General features: G+C 35.3%; 1 protein-coding gene across 3 annotated transcripts in view; it reads left to right on the forward strand.

The window, feature by feature from the left end:
• PIK3R4 (phosphoinositide-3-kinase regulatory subunit 4) overlaps nt 1–14,632 on the forward strand; it is a 73,582-nt gene that overhangs the window by 51,685 nt on the left and 7,265 nt on the right. For all 3 annotated transcript variants that reach the window (XM_032266971.1, XM_032266987.1, XM_032266980.1), the window contains 2 exons: nt 10,116–10,280; nt 14,309–14,520. In XM_032266971.1, the coding sequence (XP_032122862.1) occupies nt 10,116–10,280; nt 14,309–14,520 (377 nt within the window). The remainder of the gene's footprint in view (nt 1–10,115; nt 10,281–14,308; nt 14,521–14,632) is intronic.

A 14,632-nucleotide genomic window follows, 5' to 3' on the forward strand; every position in this document is an offset into this window, starting at 1 on the left:
GGGAACAGCTGGTGGCAGGGAAAGAAGAGCAAAACAAATGTGTTTTCTTAGGAAATGTTACTAGTACATTCTGACTAAGAGGAGTTTACCCCATGCATGATGTTGGTCAACCATTCAGTTCCCAGTCCTGATTTTCTTACTGAATTATGATTGGTGATTTACACTACCTAGATCTTGTGTGGCTCTGCCATTTTCATTTTCCATGATTTAAATTTTCAGTTTGTCCTTTTGGGACTAGTTCTTGAAAAATTGCTGTTTTTCTAAACTTTTGCACAGATTTTTCAACCTCTTCCTTTATAGTATTCTAAATTATATTTTCTGTGTTTTCTTCTCATACCACCTTATTTCTGGCTCATTCAGCTTCTCAATTTTAGGGGAGATGGATGCATTTGGTTATTTGTTGAAGTTGGGGTGATAGTAAAATAAATGGAGTTCTGTCACAGTTAAAACTTAATATGAACAGTACAAAAGAAAACTGTCAGTGTTAGGGTTACACATTTTAGAGTCCCAGGTAGTATTGAAAGTCAGAGTTTTGGAGCCGGGCACGGTGGCTCATGCCTATAATGCCAGAACTTTGGGAGGCCGAGGCGGGGATCACGAGGTCAAGATATGGAGACCATCCTTGCCAACATTTTGAAACCCCATCTCTACTAAAAATACAAAAAAAAAAAAAAAAAAATTAGCTGGGCATGGTGGCACATGCCTGTAATCCCAGCTATTCGGGAGGCTAAGGTAGGATGATTGCTGGAACCCAGGAGGCAGAAGCTGCAGTGAGCCAAGATCACGCCACTGCTCTCCAACCTGGCAGCAGAGCGAAACTGTCTCGAAAAAAAATTTAAAAAAAAGAAAGTCAAAGTTTTTGAGTGACTATGAAGTAAAGAGAATATGAAGGGCAACAAATGTCTGAATCTTAAGAAATTGAATTTTTGGAACAGGAAGAGAGGGACAAGAAAAGGAAAGAAGAAACCGTTTAAGTTAATATTACAAACTACAATGAAGGAGAAAACTTAGAAAGGAATATTTAGACCTCTCTCAAATGAGACAAAAACCCTACTAGCATGGAAACCTCATAATGCCACTGGTGCACTTTCATACAATGCCCTCTGGTGGAATGCAATTGATAACCTCTTCCCTGGAGGTTGTTTTGGCAATATAAGTATCACAAGCCTTTATGATGTACATATCCTAAGGAAGTAACTAAGAATAAACTCAGATTTAAAGACTGTTCAGATTGCCTTTCTTATAATAAAAAACTAGGAGCAAACTGCAAGTTTAGCAGCAGTTATCAGTGAAAGATATTGATAATTGTGTTTTTGAAAATTAGGTTTAAGAAGAGCGTATGGGGTTTCTATTTTGGAATGGCAGAGGAAGGGCCTTCAAAAATCTGTTCCTCCATAAAGCAGTGAGAATAGTGGCAAAGACTGTCAAAGTCAATTTTCTGAGAACGTTGAAAATCATCTGAAGCCTTGCAACAATCCAAGAAAATCACCTGACTCTCAATAAGAACAGTGAGCCATGTGGTCTTTAACTTACCGTAATCTCATCCCCCTTTAACAGCTCTGTGATAGTCTGGAAAACAAACAGCCTCACAACTATGATAGCCATGAAAACTAGCCCCTGAGTAGCCAGTGGAGAGGTCATAATGGCATTGGAACTCCCCACAAGCCCCATCTCCAGAAAATTGTCACTATTTGACCTCTGTGCCAGATGACTGAGAAGTTCCAAATTTTCTGGCCCATCTTTATTTGACTTGGCTCATACCATGTTCTTTGAGAAAACTCTTACTCACAGGGCACTTGGTGAAAATAGTCAGCACCATTTATTTAACCTAGCAGTTATCTTGAGGTGGCATCAAGAGGCTGACAAAGCTCAAAAGGAAGAACTGGGTAATGAGATGTCCATATGGGCCTTTGAAAAGTTTTGATATATTCATGGGTTTTTATAAGACCCCATGTATGTGTAGAGTTGTGCACATACCCAGGAAGGAACAAATGCTCATGTCTGGCTGGCTTTGAGACTCTGTACAAGCAAGAACTGAAGAAAAGCAGAGTTGTCAAATGCTTGATGGAGTGTTGAAGGTATGCCACAACATAAACAAAACCCTCAGTAAAAGGCTGGAACACTTAATTGTCAAGGCATTGAAGGAAATACGTGCCAAGTTATTAGGTGACCAGTTACTTAACTGAACAGAGACTTCAGTGGCCACATGACAAAGAACACAGACTCTATAGAATTAGTCTAGGAAAGTCATTAAACAAACAAATAGCAACAGCTTTGGAATCTTATTTCCAAAATTGACACATTATATTAATTTTGAATGCACAGTTTTGAACAAAAGATTTCAAGTTAGGTAAAGAAACAGGTAAGGATGGCTTCTACACAGGAGAAAAACTTAACTAGACATAGACTTTAAATCAGCTATTAGAAATATGTGCAAAGAATTAAAAGAAACCGTGTCTAAATAACTAACGTATGAGAACAATGTCTAACCAAATAGACAATATCAATAAAGAGGTAGAAATTATAAAATAGAAATTCTGGAACTGAAAAATATAATAACTGAAAATATTACTGGAGAGCCTTGGTAGCAGATTTCCACTGATAAGAGCAAAAAATTAGAGAATTTGAAGATAGTTGATATTTTCCAGTCAGAGGCACAAAGAGAAAAGAATAAAGAATAATGAACAGAGCCTCAGAGACCTGTGGTGTACTATGAAATATTCTCACACATGCATAGTAAAAGTTCCGGAAGGAGAGGAGAGAGAAAAGGGGACAGAAAGAATATTTGAAGAAATAACAACTGAGAACTTTTTATGTTTGTTGGAAAACATTAATCTGCAGACCCAAGAATTCAGTGAACTCTAAATAGGATAAAATTAAGAGAGCCATACTTGGACACATCATAAACAAACTGTTGGAAGATAGACACAGAATATTGAAAGCAGAGAGAGAAAAGTAGCTCATCACATACAAGGGATCTTCCATAAAATTAACAGTTGATTTTTAAGTCAGAAATGATAGAGGCCAGAAGTCAGTGTGTTGAAAGGAAAAGACTGTCAACCAATAATTCTGTGGCAGTAAAATTGTCCTTCAGAAACAAAGGAAAAATTAAATCATTTGAAGATAAATAAAAATAGGGAATTTACTGCCAGCAGATTTCCCCTAAAAGAAGTACTAAAGGGAATCCTTTATGCTGAAATGAAAGAATGTGATACAGTAACTTCAATCCATAAAAAGAAATTAAGAGCACCAGTAAAGATAACGTAAGTATAAAAATACAAATTATTTTTGTTAGTAACTCCTTTTACCTGCTATCTGATTTTGAAAGATGATTACATTAAGAGGTAATTGTAGGACTGTGTCAATGGGCTTATAACATGTAGATATGTGATTTATATGACAATAGTTATACAGAGGAGGGAGGAGGGAACAGAGATATTAGAGCAAAGTTTTTGTGTATTGAAGTTAAGTTGGTATTAATTTGATTATTTTAAGATGTTGATTGTATTCTCAGAGCAACTACAACTTATAAATGGCAGAGTTGATAGAAAGGGTAAAAAAACACAATACAACTATGTGCTATCATGTGTGAGAGTATGAGAGACACGCTTTAAAGACATAAATAGGCAGAAAGTAAAAGAATTGAAAAGATAAACATGCAAATAGCATTTAAGAAAGCTAGGCCGGGCGTGGTGGCTCACACCTGTAATCCCAGCACTTTGGGAGGCCAAGGCGGGTGGATCACCTGAGGTCAAGAGTTCGAGACCAGCCTGGCCAGCATGGTGAAACCCTGTCTCTACTAAAAATACAAAAAAATTTAGCCAGGGCTGTGATGGCACGAGCCTGTCGTCCCAGCTACTCGGGAGGCTGAGGCAGGAGAATTGCTTGAACCCGGGAGGTAGAGGTTGCAGTGAGCCGAGATCGCACCATTGCACCCCAGCCTGGGTTACATAGCAAGACTCTGCCTCAAAAAAAAAAAAAACAAACAAAAAAGAGGTGGAATGGCTAATGTCAGATTAAAAAAACTTTAAGACAAAAATCGCTCCTAGAGACAACCAAGGACATTTTGTAATGATAAAAGGATCAGTTCAGGAAGACATAACAATTACAAACATACTTAACAGAGCCCCAAAAACATACTAAGTAAAAACCGACAGAATTGAAGGGAAAAATAGATAATTCAGTTATAATAGTGGGAGTCTTTAATAGCTTACTTTCAAGATGGGTAGAAAAACTAAGCATAATATCAGCAAAGAAATAGGAAATGTGAGCAACACTACAAAGCAACCAGGTTGAACTGATGTCAGTAGAATACTCCACTCAGGAACAGCAGAATTTGAATTTTCCTTAAGTGTAGATGGAATCTTTTTTATATTTAACCATATATTAGGTCACAAACCTCAATAAATTTAAAAGGATTGAAAGCATATGAAGTATGTTTGCTAACCAGAGTGGAATGAAACTAGATATCAGTAACAGAAAGGAAGTTGGGAAGTTCTCAGATACATGGAGATTAAACAACATAAGGCTAAATACCCAGTGTTTCAATAGGAAATTAGAAAATACTTTGAGATGAATGAAAATGTGAACAGCATACTAAAACTTGGGTAATGGATCTAGAGGAGTACTAAAAGGGAAATTTATTACTGTAAACATTTATATTAAAAAAGAAGAAAGATCCCAAATTAGTAATTTAACCTTAAGAAACTAGAAAAATAGCATACTTAAAGCAAATAGAAAGGAATGATTAAGACTAAAGAGGAAATAAATAGAGAATAGAAAAAAAAAATCAGCAAAAGTAGAAATTGGTTGTTTGTAAAGATCAACAAAATTGGCATACGTTTACTATGGTGATCAAGAAAAAGAGAGGACTCAAATTACTAAAAACAGGAATTGAAGAGGGAACATTGCTATTGACTCGACGGAAATAAAAAAAGAATACTGTGAAGGGAATACCATGAATAATTGTATGCCAACAAATTAGATAAACTTGATGAAATGGATGAATTCCTAGGAAGACACAAGCTGCTGAAAATGACTTAAGAAGAAATATAAAATCTGAATAGACCTATAACATTAAAGAAATTAATAATCAAAAAACCTCCCACAAAGCCCAGGCTGAGATAGTGTGGTGGTGAATTCTACTAAAGGTTTAAAGAATTACAGTAGCTCTCCCTTGTGTGTGGACGATATGATCCAAGACCCCCTAGTGGATGCCCCAAACCTTGGATAGCACTAAACTTTATGTGTACTGTGGTTTTTGCTATATGTATATATCTGTGATAAAGTTTAATTTTAAGTTAGGCACAGTAAGAGATCAACAACACTAACAGAAAAGTTAAAACAATGTGTTTTCATAAAAGTTATGTGAATAGAGTCTCTGTTTCTCAAAATGTCTTACTGTTCTGTACTCACCCTCCTTGTGATTATCAGTCTAATAACTGGGACGGCTACTAAGTGACTGACTGACCAATGGGCAGGTAATATATTCAGCAGGATAAAGGAATGATTCAAGTCCTGGGAAGGAAGGAGCAGGACAGTGTGAGATTTTATCACACTACTTAGAATAGTGTACAGTTCAAAACTTGTGAATTGTTTATTCTGGAATTTCCATCTAATATTTTCTGAGTGCAGTTGATCACAGGTAACTGAAACCCGGGAAAGTGAAACTGTGGATAAGAGGGGACTAACACAACACTCATCCTTCAAAAAGTCTTCCAAAAAATAAATGAGGGAATACTTTTTAACTCATTCTTTGAGGCAGATGTTAAGCTGATACTACAGTCAGATAAACAGTTCATAAGAAAACTATCGACCAATATCCATAATATAGGTGTAAAAATCTGCAACAAAATAATAGTAAACTGAATCCAACATATAAAAAATAATTTATTTTGGGATTAAGATAAATTACAAGTACAGCTTATCTTAGGAATATAAAGTTGATTCAACATATGAAAATGAATTAATGTTCCATATAATAGAATAAAGGGTAAAGACCAAATGATTATCTCGACAAACTCAGAAAATATTTGACAAAGTCCGGTATCAGTTTATGATTAAAACCAACTCAACAAACCAGTCAGTAATAGAAAAGAATGAATAAAGGCCATCTACGACAAAAAACCCTACAGCTAACATTGTACTTAATGGTAAAAAATTGAAAGCTTTCCCCCTAAAATGAAGAGTTAGACAAGAATTGTCCACTTTTGCCACTTCCAGTTGAGTACTGTACTGGAGGTTCTAGCCAGGACATTTGGGTAAGAAAAAGAAATTAAAGGCATATACATTGGAAAGGAAAAAGTAAAACTATTTCTGTTAGCCAGCATGATCACGTATATAGAGAATTAGCAATAATTAATAATTATTTTTAAAACTTACTAGAACTAATAAGTTCAACAGAGTTGCAGAATTCAAGACGATTATATAAAAATCACTTGCATTTCTAAATGCTAGCAATGAATAGTCTAGACATGAATTTAAGAAACCATCCATTTTCCATAGCATCAAAATGAACAAAATACTCGGGGATAAATTTTACACAAGATAATATAAGATTTGTATACTGAAAAATACAAAAGATCATTGAAAGAAATTAAAGAAGACTCAAATGAATGGAAAGAAACCCCATGTTCATGAAATGGAATACTTAATATCATTAAGACGGAAGTCCTTTCAATTGATGTACAGATTGAATGCCACCTCTATGGAATTTCTAGCTGCCCATTTCTTTTAATACTTTTTTTGCTTTTTTTTTTTTTTGCTGAAATTGATTATCTTATTCTAAATTCATAAAGAAATACAAGAGATTCAGAACAGCCAAAACAGTCTTGAAAGAAAAGAACCAAATTGAAGGACCCACACTTCTGTATTTCAAAACTTGCTACTAAGCTACAGTAAATCAAGACAGTAGTACTGGCCTAACTGTAGATATACAGATTAGTGGAGTAGAACTGATACGTAGAAATACGTTTATATTCATTGTTTTTTGGCAGAAGTATCAGGATAATTCAGTGGGGGAAAGAATGACCTTTTGGACAAATAGTGCTGGGAATACAGGATTTCCACATGGAAAAAGATGAATGTCAATAGACTTACTCAAAATGGATCATAGACTAAATGTAAGAACTAAAACCATAAAACTTTTGGAAGAAAACATGGGCATGTAAATCTACATGACCGTGGTTTAGGTAAGGATTTCTGGGAAATTAAAAGCACAAGTGACAAAGGTAAAAATAGACAAATGGGGCGTCATCAGTGTTATAAACCTTTGTGCCTCAAAGGACTCTTATCAAGAAACTGAAAAGACAACCTATAGAATGGGAGAAATAACTTAGAAGTCATATGTTTGAGAAGGATGTTACTCAGTATGTATAAAGAGCACTTATAACTCAACAATAAAAAGACAAATGACCCAATTTAAAAACAAAGGATGTAAATATATATCTTTCTCCAAATAGGACCAATAAGCACATGAAAAGATGCTCCTTAACTCACTAGAGAATTGTAAATCAAAACCACAGTAAGATACTATTTCATACCATTACAATGGCTATAGTAAAAAAGGCAGTAAGAAGTGTTAGGATATGGAGGAGTCGAAAGCTTTATACATTGCTGGTGAGAATGTAAAAATAATGCAGTAACTTCGGAAAACACTTTGGTAGCCTTTAAAAATGGTAGACATAGAGTTACCATATGACACCATGATTTCATTCCAAGTATATACCTAAGACAGTTGAAAACATGTTCACACAAAAATTTGTGCACAAATGTTCATAGCAGAATTATTCATAATAGCCATAAAATGGAAACCAAAAATTCTATCATGTGTTTAATAGATACATAAAATGTGGCATATCTCTACAATTGAAAACTATTTACCCATAAAAAGGAATGAAGTACTGCTTCATGCTGTAATGTGAATAAACCTTGAAAACAGTATGATAAGTGAAAGTAGCCAGATCCAAAGGCCCCATATTGCATGATTTCATTTATATTAAATATTCAGATAGGTATATCCATAGAGACAGAAGATTAGTAATTGCCAGGTGCTGGGGGAAGGGAGCGTTGGGAAGAGACACCTAATGGGTACAGGGTTTCTTTTGGATATGCTGAAAATATTCTAGAATTAGATAATGGTGATAGTTGTAAAATGTGGTGACTTTATTTATAAACCCCTTTAAAAGGGTAAATTTGGTGATATGTGAATTATATGTCAATATTAAAAGAGATGAGGAGAGAAAGCCTAAGTATTTGTGAGAGACCAAGTATACCAGTGCTCCCATCTCTGCCATTTCTTGTCTCTGGCTGTCTTTACTCATCTACAGCATTGATTGGGCCCCTGTGGGGCCCCTGTGGGCATTGTGTTTGAGACATTTGTCCACACAAAGACTTATACACAAATGTTTATAGCAGCGTTATTCATAATAGTCAAAAAGTGGAAATAACCCGTATGTTTATCAGCAGATGAATGGATAAGCAAAATGTGATGTATCCGTACAATGGAATAATTTTCAGCTTAAAAAGGAATGAAATAGTACATACCACAGCATAAACTTTGACATGGTATTATGTGAAAGAAGCCTGATATATAAAAAAACCACACAATGTATGACTGCATTTATATGAATGTCCAGAATAGGGGAATTCATAGAAAATAAAGTTGATTCATTATTGCCAGAGGCTAGGGACAGGGGAATGAATGCTAATGGGTATAAGGACAGTTTAGTTTTCGATTTCTTTTAGTTAATGGAAATGGTCTGCAATTAGTGGTGATCTGTGCAGAATTCTGTTAATATACTAAAAATCATTAAATTGTGCACTTTAAAATATACTTTATGGTATTTTAGTAAAGTTGTTATTAAGAAAAACAACTAGAGAGAGATGATGGATAAAATACATGAAATATTACAGATTTTTTTTAAAAAACAAATGTGAATATAATATGTATAGAAAACCTTTTGAAGGATATGTAACAAAATGTTAATAGTGTTTCTCTGGGTGGTATTTTTACAAATGTTTTAATATTTTTGTATTTTCTATATTTTAGTACATTTAGTATGCATTAACTTTTATAATAAGGTGAAATAAATTACACAAGATAGATGAATGTGTTTGGTGATTAGAGGCTTTTGACCTTTTAGAGGTATGGCCCTTTAGGAGTGTAAAGTTGTAATCTATGTGGAGGGTAATGGAGGAGGGAGTTGGTGATAATTGAGGTCCCCTGTGTAGATCATATGTTCAAGAAGTTTGGCAGTGAATTTAAAGAAACAGGGTAGAAAACACAGCTTAAGAAGTCAGCATTTGTGTGAGAGAGACTGAATATTGTAATTTTGTATTTATGAATGTTTTATGGTTTACAAATTATCTGATTTTTCCCTATATTCCAGTTAGGGAAGTAGGGCAGCCCTTGCTTTGTAGATGTGTTAACTGAGGCATACAACTGATTAAGTAGCTTGACCAACATCGTATAAGTAGTTGGTAGTGGAAGTCCTTGATTCCAAAGCCAGTGCTTTTCCCTCTGTGCCAAGCTGTGTGACAGAATAACTTAAGGGTTTAAGAGTGAGGGTTTAAGGTATTCCAAAAGTTAAAGGGGAGTCGGATCAGGACCACAAGTATGGGAGTTCTCATTAGAAAAGAGTTCAAGATCAGCCTGGGCAACATGGTGAGACCCTCATCTCTACAAAAAAAATTAGTCAGGTGTGGTGGTGCATGCCTGTAGTCCCAGCTGCCAGGGTAGCTGAGTTGGGAGGATCACTTGAACCCAGGTGGTCAAGGCTGCAGTAAGCTGTGATTGCTCCACTGGCCACTGTACTCTAGCCTGGGCAACAAAGTGAGACCCTGTCTCAAAAAAAAAAAAAAGAAAAAAAGAAAAGAAAAGGAGGGATGGTCTGTGATAAGAGAGAGAAGTGTGTGCAGGTGGCCATTTGAAAATATCAGAAGAAAAGGTGATTTTTGTACCAGTTTTTTTGTGAGGAAATTCTTGTTTTTGTCATGAGATCAGGGAGATTAAATGGACCTCAAAGTAATAATTTTGCTTGCTAATAGTCATGTGGATAGTTAACATAAGCAGTGACATTGTTTCATAAATAAAATTTTATTTTTCTTTCATTCAGATCTATTCTTACATATAGCCGAATTGGAGGACGAGTCAAGACACTCACATTCTGCCAAGGCTCCCACTATTTAGCCATAGCATCTGATAATGGTGCTGTCCAGCTTCTTGGAATTGAGGCTTCTAAGCTTCCCAAGTCTCCTAAAATCCATCCTCTACAAAGCAGGTATCTATCTGTTGTCTTTTTTAAACATTGTATTTTGTGCACTACAGTACCTTAACTCTCCTTCCTACCCTGCAGTGTAGTTGGGATCAGCTGATGGCCTCTTACATTACACTTCTTTTTTTAAGCCCATAAAACAAATAAACAAACAATGCTTCCAGCTCAAAACTGTCACATGTGGTTAGTCTCAGAAGATGATGTCTATATATCTTCTACAAACTTGTCAAGAGGTTAAAAGGGCAGCTTTGAACTTGCAGGTCATCCCAGTGTAGAGTTTGTCTGAATAACCTAATTACCAGTTATATTTTCTGTCTGAGCTACTAAAGCACAACTCTGGCTGATTTTGAGAATGTGAGTGTTCTTCATTAAAGAAAACTCAAATGTCAGCATTCTGTTGCTTGTCATTAAAATCTCTGAAGTTGATGAGGACATGGAGAAGAGCATTTACAGATGATTTGCTTATCATTTTAAAACAAAATAGCAGTGGTTTTATTTAAGAATTTTCATCATTTTTTATAAATTGTGGTTGCTTGCAGATTAAATGCATACAAGGTAAGATATTTAAAGACAAAGCAGAACAAATTTTGACCAATATGTGTTACACACTGAAGATTTCAAAGACAAGATACGTTATGCTCTAAGAATATGCAGTCTAGTGGGAGAAATGGACAAATTAACAGACAGTTTCTGTTCAGTGTGGTAATTTTACATGGATAACAGCAGCCAGCTTGAAAGGAATAGGGAAGACAGCAGGTAAGACCAGGTGTGAGTTAGCCAGGTGAAGCAGGGTGGTTGAGAAGGGCCAGGCAGAGGTGGTGGACCCCACAGAAGAATGCAAAATGGGGAGTTGTTTAGTTTAGTGGCTGATAAGTCATGGCCATTAGGTAGCTTAAGGCAGAAAGGGTTATTTGTTGGGTCACCTGGGATTTTGTTTTTGTTGTTTTCTTTTACTTTTGGATTTAAAAAGATGTTATTTTTCACACATTCATTAAACAGATTTAAGCAGCTTTTGTCCAGGACATATTCTAAATGGCCTTTAACAACAAATATCTGCCCATTTTGAAGAAAATCTGTTTCAGCAGAGGATGACTGTATAGTAGCGTATCTGTTGAGTTTCATGTAAATTACTTAATAACTTGGCATAGTGCATTGTGTGATGACTGAGCCCACAGGCCACACATGCAGACAGACATGCACATTCAGTGCACGGTTGTCTGTTAACCAACAGCACTTTTCACTGTAAATGTTATCGTCTTAAAGCAAACGTTAACTACCTGGATAAGGTGACTGGCAGGATGTTTAGCTTTTACTCTTTCTCACAGTATGTGCTTCAAAGAAACCTTGCCATAAGTCTTTGATGGTTTTGGTTATATCAATTGTTATAGGTAGCTCTTACCAGTTAAAATTTGTGGAAGGAAACATTTCACATTTTACTTGGCAGTTGGATTTTTCATCACTTCTCAATGGGAAAATATGGTCAAAATTAGAATATTTACAAGTACAGTTGTTTAAGGGTCAGCAGACTACAGTTTGCGGTGTGGTCCATAAAATAAGAATGATGTTTGCATTTTTTAAAGGGTTGCAAAAATAAAAATAATATCCAACAGGAATGCATGTGATTCACAAAGCCTAAAATATTTACAGTCTGACCCCATGTAGATGATATTTGCTGATCTCTGATCTAAAAGATAAAACTAAAACTGCCTGTGTGAATGCATGCTATGTATGAATCAGAGAGGCTGGACAGTATGTTTTGTGATGGTCTTTTTAATTTTAAAAATGCCTCAGCTTGAAAAAATTAGTACACTTATATAGTGGAATAGTACTCTGCGTTATAAAGGAGTGAGTGATTGACTCATGCAACAACATTGATGAATCTTAAATGCATTTTGTTAATTAACCCACTTAACTGTATACCACAAAAAGTGAATTTTAGCGTATGTAAATTTAAAAAAATTAACCCAGGATATAAGGGAAAAGATAGAATGCAGTCTGTGACAAATTAATCTATTTTACAAATGAATCACATAATCACATTGAAGGGCATGGTGAATAAAGGAGTAACTGGAGAACAGTTTTTTAATTTGATACTGGGAGGCTAATGACAAAAGGAACTGAACTCAAACATTGTCTTCTAGTTGTTTTTCACAGAGTTAACGATTTCAAGTTAAACAATTCTGAGACTTTACCCTTTATTTGTATACTCAGGTTGAACAAATACGTAAATATATTGTAGTTATGAGAGCCAGGTTTCTCACTGTTGGAGAAAGATGTCACAAGTAGTGAAAGGGGCAAAAGACGAATGGACTCTGGGGCTGGATAGGAGTTGGAGATTATCATTGTGGACTCATGATATTTGTATATGCATAGTCATCAATATGTACATCTATACATACACAGGAACAGATAGAGAAATATAGATGTGTCCACATGCATGAAGTGTAGTATACATAATATATTTTTTAGCTCTGATCATTGAGAAAAACTAGAAGCAGGCACAATGCCATAGCAATAAGCACATAGGGCCTAGACTTTTGTTTCTAAATACCATTCTTCAGTAAAAGGAACCAGTACTTCTACAACTGGTTGATTCCAAGTGTGCAGTAGGGAAAATAAAACATAAGCCCAGAGCATCTTGTGGTGCAAAAAAATCAGGAAGTATTCAAAAAAATACATTGAAAGGGTACAAGAGCTTCCAGTGGGCAAAGATGGAACAACTTGAGCAACAAAATAAATAATTGTAGTATTGGATTGTAACTCAAAGAATAAAATAAATATCTATGGATCCATACTGATTTAAATAAGTGAATAAATAAGTTTATGGGGGAAGAAGCGACAACTTACAGAAGAATCCCAATCAATTAATATAGAAGGACTGAGGGAAACTAAAAGTCACCATTAGCTCACTGTAGGCGTGTTCCCTCAAATGGATGATAAAATTAGTGGGCCAAAGTTAAACAGAAACAGAATTTTTGCATTGTCTCAAAGTATTTTCACCGGATAGCGAGTAATTATAAAGGGAAAAAAATGTTTACAGTGGAGAATCTAGCAGACACCACCTTAATTCCAATGATTCAGGTTAACATCATAAGTGATTCAAGTTAAGCATTTCTAATCTGAAAATCCAAAATCTTCCAAAATCCAAAATGCTCCAAAATCTGAAAGGTTTTGAATGCTAATAAGATGTCACAAGTGAAAAATTCCACACATGACTTTATGTGACAGGTTGCAGTCAAAACTGTTTCATGAACAAAAGTATTTCGAACAAAATTAACTTCAGGCTATGTGTATAAGGTGTATATGAAACAAATGAATTTCATGTTTAGACCTGGGTCCCATTCCCAAGATACCTCCTTATGTATATGCAAATAATTCATACTAAAAAAAAAGATCCAAAATCTGAAACAGTTGTGGTTGTAAGCATTTTGGATATGTGATAATTAACCTGTATGTGCTAACATCAGGTCCTCCCTCAAATGATGCACTGAGAAGGGCACATCACTTCTGTGGTATCTTTCCCAATAAAACATAATTTCAGGATAATAATGAGAAAACATCAGACAAACCCAAATCGAGGAACATTCTCCAAAATAGTAGTTTTCAAAAATATCAAGGTTGTGAAAGATTGAGGAACTGTCACAGATTAGTAGAAATTTAAAATTGCCATGTATTTTCTTGGATTGGATCCTGGGATAGTGAAAGGACACTCGTGGGAAAACTAATAAAATCAGAATATGTTCTGTACTCTAATTACTGGTATTATATCAAGGTTAATTTCTTAGTTTTGATAAATGTTCTATGGTTATGTAAGTTGTACTTAAGGGGATGCTTGAGTGAAAGATATATAGGACTCTACTATTTTTGGAATTCTTCTCTAAGTCTGGAATTTTTTAAATGTATCAGCTTTTATTTTCTTGATGGAGTCACATAGTTTTTGTTTGACTATGGACAGGATATAAATTAATTTTAAATGGAAACTAGTGCTATGTTTTCAGCGACCTGAAACGTCTACGCTTTGTGTATTTCTCTAGAATTCTAGATCAGAAGGAGGACGGTTGTGTTGTGGATATGCATCACTTCAACTCTGGGGCGCAGTCTGTTCTTGCCTATGCCACTGTGAATGGCTCTCTGGTTGGCTGGGATCTTAGGTCTTCAAGCAATGCGTGGACTTTAAAGCATGATTTAAAGTCGGGCCTCATCACTTCCTTTGCTGTGGACATTCACCAATGCTGGCTCTGCATTGGTAAGCTAACTTTCAAGTCATTGGGCTTTGAATGCCACTTATGCCTGTAATGGCTGTCTTGTGAAAGCAGTTTTTTCCTTTTTGTTTATTGGTAATTTTTCCCATCTTTTTT

This window comes from Sapajus apella, unplaced genomic scaffold (assembly GCF_009761245.1).
Source record: "Sapajus apella isolate SASKATOON/1434 unplaced genomic scaffold, GSC_monkey_1.0 scaffold4, whole genome shotgun sequence".
In the NCBI taxonomy this organism is placed as follows: Eukaryota; Metazoa; Chordata; class Mammalia; order Primates; family Cebidae; genus Sapajus; species Sapajus apella.